Source organism: Salvelinus alpinus, chromosome 3 (genome assembly GCF_045679555.1).
Source record: "Salvelinus alpinus chromosome 3, SLU_Salpinus.1, whole genome shotgun sequence".
NCBI classification, from domain to species: Eukaryota; Metazoa; Chordata; class Actinopteri; order Salmoniformes; family Salmonidae; genus Salvelinus; species Salvelinus alpinus.
The window spans coordinates 50,336,939-50,359,971 of record NC_092088.1 but is presented as its reverse complement, the minus strand read 5'-3'; the positions used below and the strand labels follow the sequence as shown (position 1 = coordinate 50,359,971).

Genomic DNA, 23,033 nt, shown 5'->3' with positions numbered 1-23,033 from the left:
GTCCATGTTCTTCTCTATTCTACTTCCTCGTTCTCTATAGTTCCTATTTGATATCTGGAAGTCAGACCTACTTCATATAAGCTCAATATACAATATAATATTTATCTGTCACCTTTCTCTCTTGTGATTCATTCATTGTATGACAACTAAATCACACATTTTGTATAAAAAAGAAAAACGAATGCATTATTTGAAGCTCTGAGCCTCTCTGTTAGGAAGAACACTCAGGGAGAGGAGAGAGATATTCCACAGATGTTTCTACCATTTATTATTTTGAGGATCTTTTCAGCTGCAATACCCCTCATCAGCTACTACAATAAATGACCAAAAAAAGGGGGGGGGGGGGGGGGGGCACTTCGCATGTGGACCATACTGTATGTGTGAGCCAACAGGCAATATGCTTGTGTGTCTGTGTGCATATAGGGGTGTGAAATGTTTCAGACTAAATGTATCTGTGAATTAATTGGGTTCACATTAGGACTGAACATTACTTTCAAAGTTCTTGAAATGCCCTGCATTGACTGACCTTCATGTCTTAAACTAATGATGGCCTATTGTTTCTCTTTGCTTATTTGAGCTGTTCTTGCCATAATATGGACTTGGTCTTTTACCAAATATGGCTATCTTCTGTATACCACCCCTACCTTGTTACAACACAACTGATTGGCTCGAACGCATTAAGAAGGAAAGAAATTCCACAAAGAAATTTTTAACAAGGTACACCTGTTAATTGAAATGCATTCCAGGTGACTACCTCATGAAGCTGGTTGAGAGAATGCCAAGAGTGTGAAAAGCTGTCATCAAGGCAAAGGGTGGCTACTTTTGAAGAATCTCAAATATAAAATATATTTTGATTTCTTTAATATTTTTTGATTACTACATGATTCCATATGTGTTATATCATAGTTTTGATGTCTCACTATTATTCTACAATGTAGAAAATAGTAAAAATAAAGAAAAACCCTGGAATGAGTAGGTGTGTTCAAACTTTTGACTGGTACTGTATATATTCTCAAATAAATAACTCATACAATTCTAAAACCTCAAGTTTACAAGGCAATCATATCACAATAACATATCTTCTGAGCAAAGATCATCATGATGCATTCAGATAGGAAAATAGACATTTCTATAACTATGTGGGTGTCATTGTGCAGCAATGTACAGTAATGGGTAAGTAGAGTGCAGGGCAGAAGTGTTGTGATCACTAACGTAACAGATGGAGTTGACTGTGTGAGGGCTAGAGGCCGAAAGGACCGGAGCACTCCTATCAAGCAGGGCCCACATGTGGGTGCACTCGGAGAATCTCCATAGCTTGACCTGCATGTATTTATAGAGCCCAAGTTATATTGAGATCATTGCAAATGTTGGGCTTAACTCTCCTACAGCCCCAGTTGAATCACATGGAATATTCAACATATCAAACGTAAGGGTAAAGAGGACACTGCCTCGACAGACAAGGAAAGTCTTGTTTGGATAAGTTACAATTGGTTACATGATTCCATATGTGTTATTTTATAGTTTTGATGTCTTCAGTATTATTCTACAATGTAGAAAAATGGTAAAATAAAGAAAACCCTGGAATGGGTAGGTGTGTCCAAACTTTTGACTGGTACTGTATGTGCTTTCAATATGATTCTGTAAATGTGTGTTTGTATGTCTGTACTCTTTTTCCACAGGCTCAGTCGTGCCGCTGAGTCTTTGGTAACTTTACAGCTCCTGTGTTTTTTAAAGCTTTTGTTTAATTTCGACTTCCTGTTTTATTATTGGCCTAATACAAACACAACACAGCTGTTCAGCCAGGCAGAGGGGTGGTGGAGAGTTGCCAGGTCCTGCTGTGCTGAGCCATACTTTGCAACTGCCCTATTTAATCATAATAGTGTGTTTGAATCTATATATTTGATGTAAGCTCTACCCCTCACATTAACAGATAGTGCTGTGAATGTATATAAGATGGTGAAGCCAGAGAGATACACAAGGAAATACCATGAGAAACCCAGTATATTAGAAGAGCTATTCGCTATACCAACATCATGCTGCGTATTTATTTTATTTATCTATATATCACTGCGATGAAGGTCTAATTTAAAAACAACATGTGGGTTGCCAGCTTGAACTGGAATCTTCCAGAGGCCAGTGTATTACGCTTCAGTCTTTATTTACCCATAGAGGGCTGAGGCATCTCTCCCAACTCAACCCATTCAGTAATAATCTAACATACTAGGTACTCTACTCTCCATCACTCTAGCCAATTACAGTAAGGCCCCAGCGACTCCTGCCAGACACATTCGCTGGCGAGCTGCGTGTCTTTGATGAGACCGGGGGAGCAACTCTTAATAGAGTAGAGGGGGATTATGTGACTGACTGTCCCTGTGGTGGGAACACTTTTTAAAAATACTTTATTCATATTCTATTTTGTTAGAGGACAAGTGGTCTCACTTTAGCCAGGGTCCTGCTTCCTATCAGTGACATGGTACTTAATCCTGTTACTCTTTCATTTGGGGAGCCACAGAAGTGTGGGGAGCGGAGTAAGCTGCTTTACCCAGGCACAGGCAGCTCTCTCTCTCCAGGGCTGCGTCTCAATTACCAAGAAGTCGTGTGGAGTTTTCTATGTTTCAGCTGCTGGGATGGAGAAAACCTGGTAAAGCAGACAGGCGGACAAGCCCACTGGCATAATGATAGCTGGGTATGAAATCAACTGCTTATAGTTGAGAAAATTGGCATCCACTACAAGACTATGATGCTTGCCTACAGAGCAGCAAGAGGAACTGCCCCTTCCTATCTTCAGGCTACCTATGCTCAAACCCTACACCCCAACCCGAGCACTCCGTTCTGCCACCTCTGGTCTCTTGACCTCCACTTCTACGGGAGGGCAGCTCCCACTCAGCCCAGTCCAAGCTCTTCTCTGTCCTGGCACCCCAATGGTGGAACCAGCTTCCCCCTGAAGCTTGGAGAGCACAGTCCCTGCCTATCTTCCGAAAGCACCAAAAAAAACTACTTCTTCCAAGAGCATCTTAGATAATGCCTCCCTCCCCACAAAAGGGGGATGTAAACAAATGTCTACACAACCTTTGAGAGAAATAAGCTTTTTGTGCATGTGGAACATTTCGGGGATCTTTTATTTTAGCTCATGAAACAACACTACATGTTGCCTTTATATTTTTTGTTCAGTGTAGTTGCATGTGAGTTAGACCTCTATAATGGTAGGCCAGTGTGGGACAAGATCAAGGGATCCAAGAGCTCATGTCTGTCATCAGTGGTGGTCCACACTGCTTTGCAATTGGATGAGCTTTCATGTCATATTCTACTCTCCCCCCCTCCATGATGCAATTCACCCCAAAAAGACCAGTCAATCCACAGGATAACCTGAGCGCTTAATACATTGGAAAACGTGTTTCTGCAAGAAAAGACATTGCATACATTTATTAGGGATGGATGCTAAATTCCAATACATGCACACTGCCACAGTCCTTTAAATGAATATAAAGTGTTGACATTGCAACGCTTGTCTCCCTGCTGTTTCGTGTATAATATTTTTTATTTTAGGATAAAAAAAAAAAAACATTGACAATTAAATGGGATGCCTTGTTCTGCATAATTTAAACATATACACAGTGGGAAAAGGAATGGCAATGCTTTAGACATTAGCCTCTTCATAACTCAACCACGCCCCCAACGCACCGCCTTCATGCAACTTCAAAGGCCAAAAGTCCTCGTCCCGTGACAGCCTGCAAAGGGCACGAGAAGCATTCACAGTAAAGGAGGATGAGGGAAAAGGTGTGGTGGAGGGGGTAGGAGGAGGAAAAGGGGAGAGAAGACAGGAATAGAAACAAAGTGACTGCAGCACTGGCCTTGGTTTTGACAGAAGGAGCTTAGTCCTCCTGATTGTTACTCGTTTCCATTGTCTTTGACACAAAGTTTGTTTACACACACACACACACACACACACACACACACACACACACACACACACACACACACACACACACACACACACACACACACACACACACACACACACACACACACACACACACAGAGCTTAATTTGTAAATCGGGAGGTGCCGGAACAAAAACAGAGAGAGGGGGGTGACCTAGGGAGTTCAGAGGTTCTGGAACGCATGAGAAAAAGTGCCATGGAGCAGAGGCACTTACAGAAGTTGCACACATGGAGAACATTTTTAGTAGCCTAGGGTCCTGGGAAAATTTGGCCTTTCATAAAGACATTTCATGCAATTCTAAGTAAATTTTACATGACTGCAGACTTTGGCATAATATTTTTTAATACCACACAAATGATAAAAATGGCAGGCTACTTGGACACCAACAAACTGAGAATCTGAGATCAATAAAAATGACTCTGCCTTAAATCCATCAATAGCCTAGGTGTGTGGAGAAACATATTGTAGGCTACAATATGAGGAAATAAGTCCTAAAAATGCTTTCCAGTGTTACTGACTCACCCAATGATGCACAGCTCACTCCCTGGTGATGGCTGAAGCGCTCATGCCAAAAGCCTCTCTCCCTTTTACCTTGTAAAACAATATTTGGAAGTTGATCAAATATTTTGGTAGCCTACAGCATAGTCTCCTATTTTCACCATGAGCCATTTGCTTTCCAACTTGTGTTTTCCCTCGATTGTATTTGAAATATTGTGAAAGGCCTGTTTTGTCTGCATGCATTTTTTTCACTGACAGATTTGCTGCTTGTTCCCGACTGTAGGCTATTCCTTGTTATTGGGCTACAATGCACAGCTAGGTTATTTAAAAAAGAAGAAGCTATTGATCCTCTGTAGCTAAATAATAGGCCTTCTCGTGGTGTAGTAGGCTGTTCTGAATTATTTCATTTATTTCTGAACAGACAGCAGTAATTATATAACTTTGGCAAATATATTTACATTTATCAAGGGTGCTGCAGTTGCTTCAGAACCCTTTGTACGATTCTATAAGGAAATAAATGATGAAGTGCAACACTGGAGAGATGAGTTGCAGGCTCACATCTATCACAGCAGAGGGAGAGAGATCATATAAAGTTAATCTCATTGTAGTTATGTAAGAGACACTGGCCTGCTTCTCACGGAGCCACTGCCACGCGTTGGTCTCAAACATAGGTTACAATGTTGCACAAACCATAAACCCTGGCCAGCCCAAACCGAATCTACTTAGAATATTAGGCCGGAGCTGAAAATTGTATTTTTCACATTACGTTTATTGTGGGGGCAGGATAATTAACGAATTGGCAACTCGGATGAACTTGGCGCTTTTGTTCGAATTTTAACATCGCAAAAATGTACAATTATTTGTCATGCAACTGAGAGTTACCGGATCCGGCCAAATATTTTCCGGAAACAAAACAGTCCAAAACAGAGTGGATCCAGCGCAAATTAAGCACTGCACACACAATATATACCAAAGTATGTGGACACACTTTCAAATCGGCTATTTCAGCAACGCTTGTTGCTGACAGGTGTATGAAATAGAGCATATGGCCATGCAATCTCCAGAGACAAACATAGGCATAAGAATGGCCTTACTTTAGAGCTAAGTAACTTTCAACGTGGCACAGTCATAGGATGCCACCTTTCCACCAAGTCAGTTAGTAATGGTTTTGCCCTGCTAGAGATGCCCCTGTTAACTGTAAGTGCTGTTGTTGTGAAGTGGAAACGTCTAGGAGCAACAAAGGCTCAGCCGTGAAGTTGTAGGCCACACAAGCTCACAGAACAGGACTGCTGAGTGCTGAAGCGTGTAAAAGTCGTCTGTCCTGGGTTGCAACACTCACTACAGAGTTCCAAACTGCCTCTGGAAGCAACATCAGCAGAAGAACTGTTCGTCGGGAGATTCATGAAATGGGTTTCCATGGCCGAGCAGCCGCAAACAAGCCTAAGAATACCCTGCGCAATGCCAAACGTTGGCTGGAGTGGGGTAAAGCGCGACACCATTGGACTCTGGAACAGTGGAAACGCGTTCATCTGTCAGTCTGACGGACAAATCTGTGTTTGGAGAATGCCAGGAGAACAGTAGCTGCGCCAATGCATATAGTGCCAAATGGTAAGTTCTGTGGAGGAGGAATAATAATGATCTGGGGATGTTCCGGTGAAGAGAATATTAATGCTACAGCATACAATGACAATCTAGACGATTCTGTGCTTCCAACCCCATCGAACACCTTTGGATGAATTGGAACGCCGACTGCGAGCCAGGCCTAATCGCCCAACATCAGTGCCTGCCCTTACTAATGCTCGTGGCTGAATGAAAGCAAGTCCCTGCAGCAATGTTCCAACATCTAGTAGAAAGCCTTCCCAGAAGAGTGGAGGCTGTATTAGCAGCAAAGGGGGGACCAAATGTATATTAATGCCCATGATTTTGGAATGAGATGTTCGATGAGCACGTGTCCACATACTTTTGGTCATGTAGTGAGAGACATACAGTACCAGTCAAGTTTGAACACACCTACTTATTCAAGGTTTTTCTTTATTTTTACTATTTTCTACATTGTAGAATAATAGTGAAGACATCAAAACTATGAAATAACACATTTGGAATCATGTAGTAACCAAAAAAAGTGTTAAACAAATAAAAATATATTTTAGATTCTTTAAAGTAGGCAACCTTTTGCCTTGATGACAGCTTTGACACTCTTGGCATTCTCTCAACCAGCTTCACCTGAAATGCTTTTCCAACAGTCTTGGAGTTCCCACCTACGCTGAGCCCTTGTTGGCTGATTTTTCTTCACTCTGCGGCCCAACTCATCCCAAACCACCGCAATTGGGTTGAGGTCAGATGATTGTGGAGGCCAGGTCTTCTGATTTTTTATTTGATTTAACCTTTATTTAACTAGGCAAGTCAGATAAGAACAAATTCATATTTACAATGACGTCCTAAGAACAGTAGGTTAACTGCCTTGTTCAGGGGAAGAACGACAGATTTTTACCTTGTCAGCTTGCGGATTCGATCTAGCAACCTTCCGGTTACTGACCCAACTAGGCTACCTGCCGCCCTGATGCAGCACCATCACTCTCCTTCTTGGTCAAATAGCACTTTTTGACCTGGAGGTATGTTTTGGGTCATTCTCCTGTTGAAAAACAAATGATAGTCCCACTGAGCCCAAACCAGATGGGATGGCATATCGCTGCAGAATGCTTCGGTAGCCATGCTGGTTAAGTGTGCCTTGAATTCTAAATAAATCACAGTGTCACCAGCAAAGCACCCACACACCGTCACACCTTCTCCTCTATGCTTCACGGTGGGAACCACACATGCAGAGACCATCCGTTCACCTACTCTGCATCTCACAAGGACACGGTGTCTGGAACCAAAAATCTCAAATTTGGACTCCAGACCAAAGGACAGATTTCCACCGGTCTACTGTCCATTGTGTTTCTTGGCCCAAGCAAGTCTCTTCTTATTGGTGTCCTTTAGTAGTGGTTTCTTTGCAGCAATTCAACCATGAAGGTCTGATTAAGTCTCCTCTGAACAGTTGATGTTGATGTCTATTTATTTATTTTATTTAACTTTTATTTAGCTAGGCAAGTCAGTTAAGAACACATTCTGTTACTTGATCTCTGTAAAACATTTATTTTGGCTGCAATCTGAGGTGCCGATTTCTGAGGCTTGGTAACTCTAATGAACTTTTCTTCTGCAGCAGAGGTAACTCTGTGTCTTTCTTTCCTGTGGCGGTCCTCATGCGAGCCAGTTTCATCATAGCGCTTGATGGTTTTTGCGACTGCACTTGAAGAAACTTTAAAAGTTCTTGAGATTTTCCAGATTGACTGACCTTCATGTAATGGACTGTCGTTTCTCTTTGCTTATTTGAGCTGTTCTTGCCATCATATGGACTTGGTCTTTTACAAAATAGGGCCATCTTCCGTATACCAACCCTACGTTGTAACAACACAACTGATTGGCTGAAACGCATTAAGGAGGAAAGCAATTCCAGAAATTAACTTTTAACAAGGCACACATGTTAATTGAAATGCATTCCAGGTGACTACCTCATGAAGCTGGTTGAGAGAATGCCAAGAGTGTGCAAAGCTGTCATCAAGGCAAAGGGAGGCTACTTCGAAGAATCTCAAATATAAAATATATTTTGATTTGTTTAACACTATTGGTTACTACATGATTTCATAGGTGTTATTTCATAGTTTGATGTCTTCACTATTATTCTACAATGTAGAAAACAGTAAAAATTAAGAAAAACCCTGGAATGAGTAGGTGTGTCCAAACTTTTTATATATGTATATATATATATACACACACACATACACATATATATACATACACACACACGCACACACACACAAGCACCTTTCCCCATGGGCCAACAGTGTCAATACTTTGCGCATGGTACACGGCCGCGCCAAAGAAAATAATAAAAACATATTGGTCAGGATAATATTTTTTTTAACTAAAATTGGCATTTGACATGATGGTGCTCTATTGCCATTTTGGGGGAGGTAGGGGGACAAAGGTTCTTCTTTTGAGTTCATATTCAAGTTCTCTCCTTTATTTCCTCTGGTGTACATCTTTTTTTCCTGTTAAAAAAAGTTCACACTTTTGTGATTTGCGTGTGCTGTTCCTCGTCAAAAGGTTCATTTTCCGGATCAGAGTCAGTGGTGTCGGAATATCGATAATGGTCAGGCTCATTGTCGCTAACGTCCGGAGTGACGGATGTCGAAGTGCTCACCTCGGAATTCAAAGAATCTTCCACGGTTTTTGTGAAATACAACTTCACCTAAAGCAGCGAGAGAGAAAGGGTAAGCCATAATATCAGAAAAGGGAACCTTTTAAAGATTTAAAGATTTGTAGTACCTTCCTCATTAATTTAACCATGATAATCCATTACAACCATTAGTTTGAATGGCTCACCTTGAAATTAGGTGAGAAGTAGCGGTTAGCTTTGTCTTTGTTGGCCTTGTCCAGGTCATTTTTGGTCAGCGCGAGGATGAGGTAGTCCCCGTCACTGTCCTTGCCGCTGTCCCTGCGCTTGGCGCTCTGGGGGGGCTGGGCATGGGGAGGGGGGCCGCCCGGGGGCTGGTTCTGGACCCCTTCTATGTCGTTCACCACCACCACCACCGACCCATTCTCCACCTTCTCCATACTCTCCTCCGATGGCCCGGGAATGAAGAAGGTGTTAACCCAGAAGTGGAACATCTTATCCTGTATAGTGAAGGGAGAGGGTGAGGTACTGAATAACTGTAATGGAGTCTGTCTGAAGGTAATCGTGGTTATATTCACGACGCTAATGCCGGGTTTAGAAAAACTAAACAATTACAGTACATAGGTGTGAAAATCCTCAATTATTCATAGTAAGATGATTCAACACATTTCCAGGTAAGCTAGCCAATTATAACTTCCGAGTGCTGTTTATAACTTTTGTTCATTAGGATGATCATCAGGACGATCATGTATGATACAATAGAAGACACACAATGAAACACTAGGGATGGGTACGGTTATTCGAATATCTGAAAGGACGTTAGTATTACTTGAGTACTAATATACAAAAATATATATTAAAAAACGCCTATTTTAACAATAAAGACAGTCTAAAAAAATATATATATGTATGTGACATTGCTGCATAGCCTACAAGGATAGACGTTTACATTAAACATTTTCGTAAAACAACATTTGAGAGTTTTTTGGAGTGCGCCACATAAAAAAAGACGCACCGGTAGCCTTCACACGTGTAGCTTGTTCGTCAGTCAATCAAAGCAGCGCTACAGTCAGAGGCTCCATGTGTAGCAAGTGGGAGACTTCGAATCAATTCATTGAGTTAGATAAATGAGAAGGAGTAGGCTACAATGATCAACCAACTTAGGGGTTTGTCTGGGGCCAAGTTAACCTCCCTTTTCATGTAAGAAAGTCATGACCATCATGCCTTTAAAGATAGAGGATCATTTTGTACATTTATTAAACAGCAAGTTTGACAAATTACATTCCCCTTGCTTAGGAGGTCCAGGACCCCCGGATAATTTTTATGTAGAGGGACTGGGAAGGTCAGTTCTGGTGACTTTAAAAAAGGACATTCTACTCCCAAAATTAATGAAAATAAAATGCTGACACCATCTAAAATACAATTTCCACCTCCAGAAATGGGCCCAATAACATATTGGTAAACATTATAAAATAATTTTACATATTGGACCATGCATATAGCCTATGCATGGTCTATATTATCAGATACACTACTAGCAATAAGCATGAGTAAGACATTTAAAACGTGTTAACCCTCGCAAGGCTGCTGTCCCAAACGGCATCTCTAGCCGCGTTTACGGACATATTCAATCGCTCCCTATCCCAGTCTGCTGTCCCCACATGCTTCAAGATGGCCACCATTGTTCCTGTACCCAAGGCGGCAAAGATAACTGAACAAAATTACTATCGCACCATGGCACTCACTTCTGTCATCATGAAGTGCTTTGAGAGACTAGTCAAGGATCATATCACCTCCACCTTACCGGCCACCTTAGACCCACTTCAGTTTGCATACCGCCCCAACAGGTCCACAGACAATGCCATCACCATCACACCGCCCTATCCCATCTGGACAAGAGGAATACCTATGTAAAAATGCTGTTCATTGACTACAGCTCAGCATTCAACACCATAGTACCCTCCAAACTCATCATTAAGCTTGAGGCCCTGGGTCTCAACCCCGCCCTGTGTAATTGGGTCCTGGACTTTGACGGGCCGCCCCCAGGTGGTGAAGGTAGGAAACAACATCTCCACTTCGCTGATCCTCAACACTGGGGCCCCACAAGGGTGCATGCTCAGCCCCCTCCTGTACTTCCTATTCACCCATGACTGCGTGGCCATGCACGCCTCCAACTCAAATCATCAAGTTTGCAGACGACACAACAGTAGTGGGCTGGATTACCAACAACGACGAGACAGCCTACAGGGAAGGGGTGAGGGCACTCGGAGTGTGGTGTCAAGAAAACAACTGCTCACTCAATGTCAACAAAACAAAGGAGATGATCGTGGACTTCAGGAAACAGCAGAAGGAGCACCCAACTATCCACATCCACGGGACAGCAGTGGAGAAACTGGAAAGTTAAGTTCCTCTGCGTACACATTACAAACTGAAATGGTTCACCCACACAGACAGTGCGGTGAAGAAGGCTTCTATCTCAAGGCTATCAGACTGTTAAACAGCAATCACTAACACAGAGAAGCTGCTGCCTACATACAGACTCAAATCATTGGCCACTTTAATAAATGGATCACTAGTCACTTTAAATAATGCCACTTTAATGTTTACATATCTTGCATTACTCATCCCATATGTATATACTGTATCTTATACCATCTATTGCATCTTGCCTATGCCGCTCGGTCATCACTCGTCCATATATTTATATGTACATATTCTTATTCCATCCCTTTAGATTTGTGTGTATTAGGTAGTTGTGGAATTTTTTGATTACTTGTTACATATTACTGCACTGTCGGAACCAGAAGTACGAGCATTATGCTACACTCACATTAACATCTGCTAACCATGTGTATGTGACCAATAAACATGTATTTGATCAACACGTGTAGCCCAACTGATGCAGAATAGTGGCTGTAAATAAATATGCTGAAGCATGGGGTTTGTACATCTGCATTTATCCCATTGGACTCAACATCTAGATTGTTGTAATTATTATTATTATAAACAATTATTCTTCACTCGAAACATTTTACAAAGTATGAAATTGCCCTTTTAAGAGCTCTGTTGCGCAGCTGTGCCTAAACCATGCTTGGAACTCTGGTTGCAAAAGTGCATTTGAAAAAAAAAATATATATAGATATATTTACATAGTAGCACTGTAAAACTGGGATCCCCTCTTAACTTCTCTAGGATAGGGGGCAGCATTTTCACGTTTGGATGAAAAGCATACCCAAATTCAACTGCCAGCTACTCATCCCCAGAAGATAAGATATGCATATTATTAGTAGATTTGGATAGAAAACACTCTGAAGTTTCTAAAACTGTTTGAATCATGTCTGTGAGTATAACATAACTTATTTATTAGCAGGCGAAACCCAGGACAAACATTCAGATTTTCTTTTTTTGAGGTCACTCTCTTTTCAATGGGTTTTCATTGGGAATCCAGATTTCTAATTGACCTTCTTGCAGTTCCTACCACTTCCACTGGATGTCAACAGTCTTTAGAAATTGGTTGAGGTTTTTTCCTTTGTGTAATGAAGAAGTACGGCCATCCTGAACGAGGGTAACTTGAAGTGTACTGTTAGATAGAGGCGCGTGACCAGAAAGCTAGCTACAGTTTGTTTTAATCTTGTATTGAACACAGATCATCCCGTCTTCAATTTAATCGATTATTTACGTTAAAAAATACCTAAAGTTGTATTACAAAAGTAGTTGGAAATGTTTTGGCAAAGTTTACAGGTAACTTTTGAGATATTTTGTAGTCACGTTACACAAGTTGGAACCGGTGTTTTTCTGGATCAAACGCGCCAAATAAATGGACATTTTGGATATATATCGACGGAATTAATCGAACAAAAGGACCATTTGTGATGTTTATGGGACATATTGGAGTGCCAACAACAGAAGCTCGTCAAGGGTAAGGCATGAATTATATTTTTATTTCTGCGTTTTGTGTCGCGCCTGCAGGGTTGAAATATGCTTCTCTCTCTTTGTTTACTATGGTGCTATCCTCAGATAATAGCATCGTTTGCTTTTGCCGAAAAGCCTATTTGAAATCTGACATGTTGGCTGGATTCACAACAAGTGTAGCTTTAATTTGGTGTATTGCATGTGTGATTTCATGAAAGTTTGATTTTTATAGTAATTTATTTGAATTTGGCGCTCTGCATTTTTACTGGCTTTTGGCCAGCTGTACACTGATCTCAAAAACAACCTCTCCAGAATCCATATGATGGAAATCCGTAGCAATTATGGAGAACTTTAACCCCTGGGTAGCCTGTTGTTTCATATGTTGTAGACAAGTAGCGCAAGTCGATTTAGCTACTTTCTCACTCTCTCCCTCTGTGCCACTCAGTCTGTCACACACACCCATCCCTCCCCCACCCTTCTGCTGACACCAGCAGAGCACCGGCTCTCTCGAGTCGCGGGATTAAAAAATATGTATACTTTCTTTAAAACATGTATTTCGACTCTGTGCATATCCGTAAAAATATGAAATATTATTCAAATAGTGAAATCATTTAAAATGCTCATCTCTATTAACCACAATTAATTGGAAAAAACAGCAATTGAAAACGGCCGAAGCCAAGGAAATCCAGCGGGAAACTAGGGACACTCATGTGATGGGTGGAACAAACCAACCTTCTTCATCATTTTGTTTTGCTTGTGAAAGAACTCCACTTTGATGTCTCCACACACGGGCAGCGGTTGGGGAAACTCAAATAGCATGTGCTTTTCTTCCCTCCGCGTGTGAGCCGGGTTGGACGTGTGGATCTTGACTTTAAGTTGATACACCACAAACTGAGGATCTAGAGAGGCGTGAGTGTTTCAGAGACAAGGGGCAGAGATAGGGAGAGAGAGGTGGCAACGAAGGGTAACAGAGGTAGAGAAAGAACAAGACAGTATACAAATGTTAGTTTCTTGGAGTTGCTGCCATGTCCACATTGAAGGACAGTTGGACAGTTAAAGAAAACCCTAGTTGTGAGTTCTTGAAAACAGTGTAATCCCATAAAGAAGGAGTGAGGGAAAGAACCAGACCACAAATAACACCCAAAAAGAACCAAAACCAAAGCCATGGGACCCTATTCTGATGACTGTTGCGCTTTCGTCAATAACAAACGGACTGCATTACATTTGTGAGAGTTCGAAACTACTCATAAGGGGAGTAGGGTGGTTGGTTGGTCTTTATATGCCTCCACACAGCAATGTCTTAACACTACACCTTCTTCTAGCCTTCACTAGAAGAGCATCTACCTAGTTCTTGTTGGGACTGGGTCCAAATGAACAGTGTATGAGGGAAGTACATCAAAATGGATGAAAGGCTCATTTACCCCAATGCCAATTCCCTTTCTTGAAGCCCAGAGGGATCGGCTCGCTCCTGTTTTTAATGGTACTGTCCCCTTACAGAGAGAGAGAAGGAGATTAACACACAGCCTGGCTGGGCTGGCACTGGCTGGGCCTTCAGAACACAGCAGGAACACTTATATCAGTAAATATATAGGCAACTGCCAAAATAATGGAAACACTTCAGTAAATGAGGGATACAAAGTATATTGAAAGCAGGTGCTTCCACACAGGTGTGGTTCCTGGGTCATGTATAAAAATGCTGGGGAGGCCATTATTTTGGCTACACCTCCATAGAATGAGAATTCCACCATCCACAGGGCACGAGTGGTCACTGAATAGTTGATGAGCATAAAAACTATGTAAACCATGTCCTGGTCATCTCAGTCAACAGATCTCAACCCAATTGAACACTTATGGGAGATTCTGGAGCCGCACCTGCGTTTTCCACCAACAAAAAAACAAATTATGGAATTTCTCGTGGAAGAAAGATGTAGCATCACTCCAATAAAGTTCCAGACACTTGTAGAATCTATGCCAAGATGTATTGAGGCTGTTCTGGCTCGTGGTGGCCCAACGCCGTATTGAGAAGACACTTTATATTGGAGTTTCCTTTATTTTGGCAGTTACCAGTATACGCTAGATTATCAATTATGTACATACGCAGCCACACATATAGAAACAACATACTTGGCATTCAAATGGAAATAACTTAAAACTAGTCAACAAGACACAGGACACATGGTGCGATACATTAATAATTCACAGGAAGAAAAAAAACGTGGGAACTTCAGACTAACGTTAGATAGTCCAAGAACGTCTCAAATCCCCATTGCAGAAGGCTGCATCTAGCCTGTTTGTTTCTAAAATGTGCATTCATCAATGAGAAATGTCTTATATGTTAGTATTATATGCTAGTCCCATTGAAAGTCTAGTCTTCTCCAAATTAGCTTCTCACTCAATACACCTCAGCATTTAGCTGACACTTTAGATTGAGTGCTAACAAGTAACATGATGTAACTATCTAGGTCTACGTAAAAAGGGAACATCAAACTCAGAATAGGGCCCTCTTTAGGGAGTATTAGAGGGAAAGAGAAGGGTGAGTGCAGAGCAGTTGAGCACATTCAGGTGTTAGGTGAGAGCATCACAGAGAATTCAAGGAGGAAACAAGTGACGCATTGATAAACACCAAAAGGAAAGATGATCTGTGACTCAGGCACATTAAACCAGAAATAGGACCAAAATGGAAAAATATTCAAATAACTGTTTCACAGAGGTTTAGCCAAGCAAATTACATACAGTAGATGCACATGCATAGAAATTCACATATTCAATTAGATGAAAGACATAGGATAGATCATTGGAGCTGTTTGATTAAAGATTGGTGGTGAAAATATGTCTACTTGAGCTAGGAGTTGTGCGAACCAACTTGTGCAGTTTCTGAAAATCCTTGAACATCAATAATAAACGCAGTCCTTTTTCAAGAAGAGCAAGTATTGAGAATAAAAAAAACTATCAAATATCATCTCTGTGAGAGGTCCTTGGTGACTTGTTATTTTGAAACAAATTGAGACATAATGCATTCATCCTCTGACTGCAGAAAAAAACAATTTGGATACGCAGGTAAAACCCAGCCCTGATGAATGCAACTGAGAGTAGAGATTGTCATCTATTTTCTCTCTCATTAATAACTAACCATCTTTCTTAAAGAGCACAAGCAACTGATCAAGAGCTTGGCTTCAATGTAAAGTATATAATGACTCTCTACTAACGTGGGTGACCGTATGCACACTCAGAGCCTGCCAATCCGTTTAAAAGAGTTACGCCCTGGGTCAGAGGTGAAGTTAAACATGAGAGTGACTCACTGCAGGTGCCTCCGCTGAACATTGGCAGCGTCTCAAACACCATTTTATGGAAGAGCAGAGCCACGGGCTTGTAGTCCAGCTTGTTCTTCAGCAGGTGGCTGTAGTAGTACACATAGCGCCGTTGGCTCGGGATTGTCACTCCCTGAAAAGGAAAAACAACAAAAAACAGTCAATGCCAGAGAATTAACTCGTAATTTAATAATTACCACATAGTAGGATATACAGATTGTAAAAAATATAAAATATGTCTTGGAAATTAGGTATTGAGATCAAGGCATGTCTAGGACAAAACAAGGAAGATCTAGACCTATTCTGCTTTTGTGAGACTTCCCGCACTGAGTACTAGCGTAGTCATCAACCATGGCAAGTCACTGACCTTCTTGTCCCTTGTCCGCACTTCCCCATAGAAGTCGAGGGCCTCCTGGGGCTCTTGGAACTTGCTGCGGTGCAGGAGGTAGGCGCAGATCATCACCCCAGTGCGGCCCTTCCCTGCCTTGCAGTGGATGGCCGCCACATGATTGTCATCCTCGCTCAGCCACTGGTCCAGATCTTCACAGAATGGCTTGATAAGCTCTAGCTGAGGCGGATTGTGGTCTTCAAAGGGGTACTGTGCAACTGGAGGGTGGAGAGAGAAAAATATAAATACACAAAGTTCCCTTTCAGCCACCTGGCTCTAAAAACTTAAATGTGAGATAGGTGACAGTGAAGTGTCAGGGATGTTTTTGATAGCGTACCTCTGCAGTTAAATTTGGCAGCATCATAGTGTCGTTCTACACAACTGAAATGGGAAGGATTTCAGTCAGTGGTCATGAAGGAGCAATTCATTTGTAAACAAAACATTGATATTAGCATGTAAGCGTTTTGTGGTATACTTACAGATTGTAAATCTTATAATGGCTTTTATGTTTTGAGTCAAGAAACCTGTTGAGGCGCAGTTACATTCAGAACATTACACAACTACAGAAATACAGAAAACGCTACAAAATAGACAACGGCGCAAAATATTTGACACTACACCTCAGGATACTTTATGAACTTGTATTGTTTTGTCTAATGTTAGTCACAAAATACATTCTAGACGCATTCATTACAGATTCCTCACCAGACGAGGTCATGAGCGGCCGTTACTCACCGTACAACGTCATCTATATTGTTTCTGTACACTCCTTCGAGTCGTTCTGCAGGAAAGCCCATAGCAATGATGTTTGGATAGATATCTGTGGTCACCAGTGGGTCAAGGACACATAAAACACACATAGAAGAAAATCCTATATATATATACACACACACAAACACTGAACAAAAATATAAAAGGCAACAATTTCACCCATTTTAACAAGTTCCACTTCATAGAAGGAAATCAGTCAATTAAAATAAATTCAATAGGCCCTAATCTATGGATTTCACATGACTGGGCAGGAGCACAGCCATGGGTGGGCCTGGGAGGGCATAAGAAAAGGGGCCCACCCACTTCAGAGCAATGCTTACCCACTGGGGAGCCAGGCCCAGCCAATAACAAGAGTATCTCCACACAAAAGGTCTTTATTACAGACAGAAATACTATATATATATATGACTCAAATAAATGAATAACTCATACAAAATGACTCAAATAAATAACTCATACAATTCTAAAACCTCAAGTTTACAAGGCATCATATCACAATAACATATCTTCTGAGCAAAGATCATCATGATGCATTCAGATAGGAAAATAGACATTTCTATAACTATGTGGGTGTCATTGTGCAGCAATGTACAGTAATGGGTAAGTAGAGTGCAGGGCAGAAGGGTTGTGATCACTAGTGTAAAAGTTGGAGTTGACTGTGTGAGGGCTAGAGGCCGAAAGGACCGGAGAACTACTATCAAGCAGGGCCCACATGTGGGTGCACTCGGAGAATCTCCATAGCTTGACCTGCATGTATTTATAGAGCCCAAGTTATATTGAGAGCATTGCAAATGTTGGGCTTAACTCTCCTACAGCCCCAGTTGAATCACATGGAATATTCAACATATCAAACGCAAGGGTAGAGGACACTGTCTCGACGGACAAGGAAAGTCTTGTTGGGATACATTACAGTATTTGGTCAAACAGTAGCCTAAAGTGCATGATTTTCCTTATCCCTGCATGAAAGTGTCTGCCCTGCCCCTGTGCCCTTTCTCTCTGTGCACTCAGAGTAGGCTTGTGGAACAGCAGATGGAAAGAAATGCGTCCTGATTAGAGCTGTGGCGGTCATGACATTTTGTCAGCCGGTGATTTTCATTCAAATAACTGCCTGTCTTACGTTAATTGACTGTTAATAACAAACACATTTCGCATCTCTGGCTTCCACGCGTACCTACAAGCCACTGATATGGGCCTTTGGAACATCTACATTAAAAAAGTTTAATAAATCCATTAAACACCATCACAATAAATCATTTATTTTAAGCAGGTCAAAAGAAGCATAATATGAAGAAAATGTAGCCCATTTCAGAAGAACATATTCTGAGTCGTACTTACTTTATTATTTAGTTTATGTAAAAAAAAACATTAATACCAGTGGTTAATTGGGGGGGTGAGGCCTGGGGAGCTCTGAGGGACCGGAACGCATGACAACAAAAAGAGAATAAAAACAACTTATAATATAATGCGTAGTGGCATTGAGCAGTAGAATTTAGGCACTTACAGAAGTTGCACACATTTTTAGTAGCCTAGGATCCCGGAAAAATGTGTCCTTTTTATAAACACATTTCATGCAATTCTAAGTCATTTAACATGACTGAAGACTAGCAGAATCATTTTTAATAAAGCACAAATTATTTAAATGGCAGGCTACTTTGACACTGAACTCAATAAAAACGACGTTGTCTTAAATCCATCAATGGCCTAGGCCTAGGTGTGCGTGCAGAGACACATTGTAGGCTACAATATGAGGAAATTATTGTCCTAAAAATACTTTCCAGTTTCACTGACTCACCCAATGATACACAGCTCACTCGCCGGTGATGGCCAATGCGTTCTTGCCAAAAGCTTATTTTTCTCGTTTTACTTTGTAAAAAAAAAAAAAATACACATTATAAAACTACGCATTATATTATTTTACTTTGTAAAACAATATTTGGAAGTTCATAAAATATTAATTGTGCAATCGTGTGCGAAAACAGGTTTGACTGCCTAATATATAAAAGCCGATCCCAGCTTTCTCTTGCCGCTATATTTAAAAATCGCTCAATTCTTTAAAAAAATATAACTGCACGGGCATCCTGAGAGACGCAGCGGTCTAAGGCGTTACCACAGACCCAGGATCATAGCCAGCAGCATACCACCCTGCATACCACTGCTGGCTTGCTTCTGAAGCTAAGTGGGGTTGGTCCTGGTCATTCCCTGGATGGGAGACCAGATGCTGCTGGAAGTGGTGTTGGAGGGTCAGAAGGAGGCACTCCTTCCTCTGGTCTAAAAAATATCCCAATGCCCCAGGGCAGGAATTGGGGACACTGCCCTGTGTAGAGTGCCGTCTTTCGGCTGGGACGTTAAACGGGCGTCCTGACTCTCTGAGGTCATTAAAGATCCCATGGCACTTATCGTAAGAGTAGGGGTGTTAACCCTGGTGTCGTGGCTAAATTCCCAATCTGGCCCTCAAACCATTGTGGTCACCTAATAATCCCCAGTTTACAATTGGCTCATTCATCCCTGTAACTATTCCCCAGGTCGTGGCTGTAAATGAGAATGTGTTCTCAGTCAACTTACCTGGTAAAAGAACAAATAAATAAAAATAAAACTGTTATAGACCTATATCCATCCTTCCCTTCTAAAGTCTTTGAAAGCCAAGTTAAAAAACAGATCACCGACCATTTCGAATCCCACTGTACCTTCTCCGCTATAAAATCAGGTTTCCGAGCAGGTCATGGGTGCACTTCAGCCACGCTCAAGGTCCTAAACGATATCATAACCGCCAAGGCTTTCAACTCTGTCAATCACCGCATTCTTATCAATAGCCTTGGCTTCTCAAATGACTGCCTCGCCTGGTTCACCAACTACTTCTCAGATAGAGTTCAGTGTGTCAAATCGGAAGGCCTGTTATCCGGACCTCAAGCAGTTTCTATGGGGGTGCCACAGGGTTCAATTCTCAGGCCGACTCTCTTCTCTGTATATATCAATGATGTCGCTCTTGCTGCTGGTGATTCTCTGATCCACCTCTAAGCAGACGACACCATTCTGTATACATCTAGCCCTTCTTTGGACACTGTGCTAACAAACCGCCAAACGAGCTTCAACGCAATACAACACTCCTTCCATGGCCTCCAACTGTTTTAAATGCTAGTAAAACTAAGTGCATTCTGTTCAACCGATCGCTGCCCGCACCTTCCCGCCCGACTAGCATCACTACTCTGGACGGTTCTGACTTAGAATACGTGGACAACTAAAAATACCTAGGTGTCTGGTTAGACTGTAAACTCTCCTTCCAGACTCACATTAAGCATCACCAATCCAAAATTAAATCTAGAATTCGCTTCCTATTTCGCAACAAAGCCTCCTTCACTCATGCCGCCAAACATACCCTCGGAAAACTGACTATCCTACCGATCCTTGACTTCGGCGATGTCATTTACAAAATAGCACCCAACAATACTCAGCAAACAGGAAGAAGTATATCACAGTGCCATCGGTTTATCACCAAAGCCCCCACCACTGCGACCTGTATGCTCTCGTTGGCAGGCCTTCAATACATATCCATCGCCAAACCCACTGGCTCCAGGTCATCTATAAGTCTTTACTAGGTAAAAGCCCCGCTTATCTCAGCTCACTGGTCACCATAGCAACACCCACCCGTAGCACGCGCTCTAGCAGGTATATTGCACTGGTCATCCCCAAAGCCAACACTTACTTTGGCCGCCTTTCCTTCCAGTTCTCTGCTGCCAATGACTGGAACGAATTGCAAAAATCTGAAGCTGGAGTCTTATATCTCCCTCTCTAACTTTGAGCATAAGCTGTCTGAGCAGCTTACCGATCACTGTACCTGTACACAGCCAATCTGTAAATAGCACACCCAACTACCTCATCCCTACATTATTACTTACCCTTTTGCACGCCAGTATCTCTACGTGCACATCATCTGCATATCTATCACTCCAGTATTAATGCTAAATTGTAATTATTTTTGCTTCCTGGGCCTATTTATCGCCTACCTCCCTACTCTTCTACATTTGCACACACCGTACATAGAATTTTCTATTTTTCTTTTGTTTTGTGTTAATGACTGTACGTTTGTATGTGTAACTCTGTGTTGTTGTTTTTGTCGCACTGCTTTGCTTTATCTTGGCCAGGTCGCAGTTGTAAATGAGAACTTGTTCTCAACTGGCCTACCTGGTTAAATAATGGTGAAATAAAAACAAAAATTTTAAAAAGTATCTTGGGGTATGTCTCCATGAGCTTGGCACATCTAGCCACTGGGATTTTTGCCCATTCTTCAAAGCAAAACTGCTCCAGCTCCTTCAGGTTGGATGAGTTCCGCATGTGTACAGCAATCTTTAAGTCATTCCACAGATTCTCAATTAGATTGAAGTCTGTGCTTTGACTAGGCCATTCCAAGACATTTAAATGTTTCCCCTTAAACCACTCTAGGGTTGCTTCAGCAATATGCTTAGGGTCATTGTCCTGCTGGAATGTGAACCTTTGTCCCAGTCTCAAATCTCTGGAAGATTGCTTCACTGTGGGGATGTTGCTCTCGGGGTGATGAGAGGTTTTGGGTTTGCACCAGACATAGCGTTTTCCTTGATGGCCAAAAAGCTCAATTGTAGTCTCATCTAACCAGAGTACCTTCTTCTATATTTTTGGGGAGTCTCCCACATGCCTTTTGGCGAACACCAAATGTGTTTGCTTATTTTTTTCTTTAAGCAATGGCTTTCTTCTGGCCACTCTTCCGTAAAGCCCAGCTCTGTGGAGTGTATGGCTTAAAGTGGTCCTATGGACAGATACTCCAATCTACGCTGTGGAGCTTTGCTTCTGTGGAGCTTTGGTCTCTTCTGAGTAATGCCTTCCTTGCCTGGTCCGTCAGTTTTGGTGGGCGGGTTTGTTGTGGTGCCATATTCTTTCAATTTTTTAAATAATGGATTTAAAATTGTGCTCCATGAGATGTTCAAATGTTCAAATATTTTGTTATAACCCAACCCTGATCTGTACTTCTCCACAACTTTGTCCCTGACCTGTTTGGAGAGCTCATTCGTCTTCATGGTGCCACTTGCTTAGTGGTGCCCCTTGCTTAGTGGTGTTGCAGACTCTGGGGCCTTTCAGAACAGGTGTATATATATACTGAGATCATGTGACACTTAAATAAAATCCACCTGTGTGCAATCGAACTAATTATGTGACTTCTGAATGTAATTGGTTGCACCAGATCTTATTTAGGGGCTTCATAGCAAAGGGGGTGTATACATATGCACGCACCACTAGTCTGTTTTAGAGTTTTTTTTTTTAAACAAGTTATTTTTTTACATTTCACGACACCAATTTGGACTATTTTGTGTATGTCCATTACATGAAATCCAAATAAAAATCCATTTAAATTACAGGTTGTAATGCAACAAAATAGGAAAAATGCCAAGGGGGGTGAATACTTTTGCAAGGCACTGTATATAAAATAAAAAGTAACTGCACGTAACCTCCATTCGCTATTCAAGTGCAGGCTATGGATGACTTTTTTGTGGGCCATTTCTAAATCAAAAATAATTCCACACATACAGTATATTAGTAGGTCATATGTAAAGACCAGATTTAATATAGAATACTGCATCATCATGGTCACTCTGGAGGAAACCAGGCACCGCTCATCACCTGGCCAACACCATCCCTACGGTGAAGCATGGTGGTGGCAGCATAATGCTGTGGGGATGTATTTCAGTGGCAGGGACTGAGTGACTAGTCAGGATCAAGGGAAAGATGAACAGAACAAAGTACAGAGAGATCCTTGATGAAGTCCTGAGCGCTCAAGAGCAGGTTCTCAGACTGGTGCAAAGTATCACCTTCCTACAGGACAAAGACCCTAAGTACACTGCCAAGACAATGCAGGAGTGGCTTCGGGACAAGTCTCTGAAAGTCCTTCAGTGGCCCAGACAGAGCCCGGACTTGAACCCGATCGAACATCTCTAGAGAGACCTGAAAATAGCTGTGCAGCGACGCTCCCCATC

At 41.8% G+C, this 23,033-nt stretch overlaps 1 protein-coding gene across 4 annotated transcripts in view; it reads right to left on the bottom strand.

Moving 5' to 3' along the window:
• Positions 1 to 718: 718 nt before the first annotated feature.
• LOC139570887 (phosphatidylinositol 3,4,5-trisphosphate 3-phosphatase and dual-specificity protein phosphatase PTEN-like) overlaps positions 719 to 23,033 on the bottom strand; it is a 44,099-nt gene continuing 21,784 nt past the window's right edge. The window contains exons 2-12 of one of the 4 annotated variants that reach the window (XM_071393187.1): positions 16,999 to 17,083; positions 16,743 to 16,787; positions 16,601 to 16,644; positions 16,243 to 16,481; positions 15,867 to 16,008; positions 13,989 to 14,057; positions 13,300 to 13,466; positions 8,865 to 9,155; positions 8,683 to 8,730; positions 4,464 to 4,532; positions 719 to 3,397 (exon numbers count right to left, since the gene is read on the bottom strand). In XM_071393187.1, coding sequence (XP_071249288.1) covers positions 4,479 to 4,532; positions 8,683 to 8,730; positions 8,865 to 9,155; positions 13,300 to 13,466; positions 13,989 to 14,057; positions 15,867 to 16,008; positions 16,243 to 16,481; positions 16,601 to 16,644; positions 16,743 to 16,787; positions 16,999 to 17,083 — 1,184 coding nt within the window. In that variant the 3' untranslated portion in view covers positions 719 to 3,397; positions 4,464 to 4,478. Of the gene's footprint in view, positions 3,398 to 3,955; positions 8,731 to 8,864; positions 9,156 to 13,299; positions 13,467 to 13,988; positions 14,058 to 15,866; positions 16,009 to 16,242; positions 16,482 to 16,600; positions 16,645 to 16,742; positions 16,788 to 16,998; positions 17,084 to 23,033 lie in introns of those variants that run through there. The other 3 variants (XM_071393186.1, XM_071393188.1, XM_071393185.1) reach the window with 3 other exon arrangements.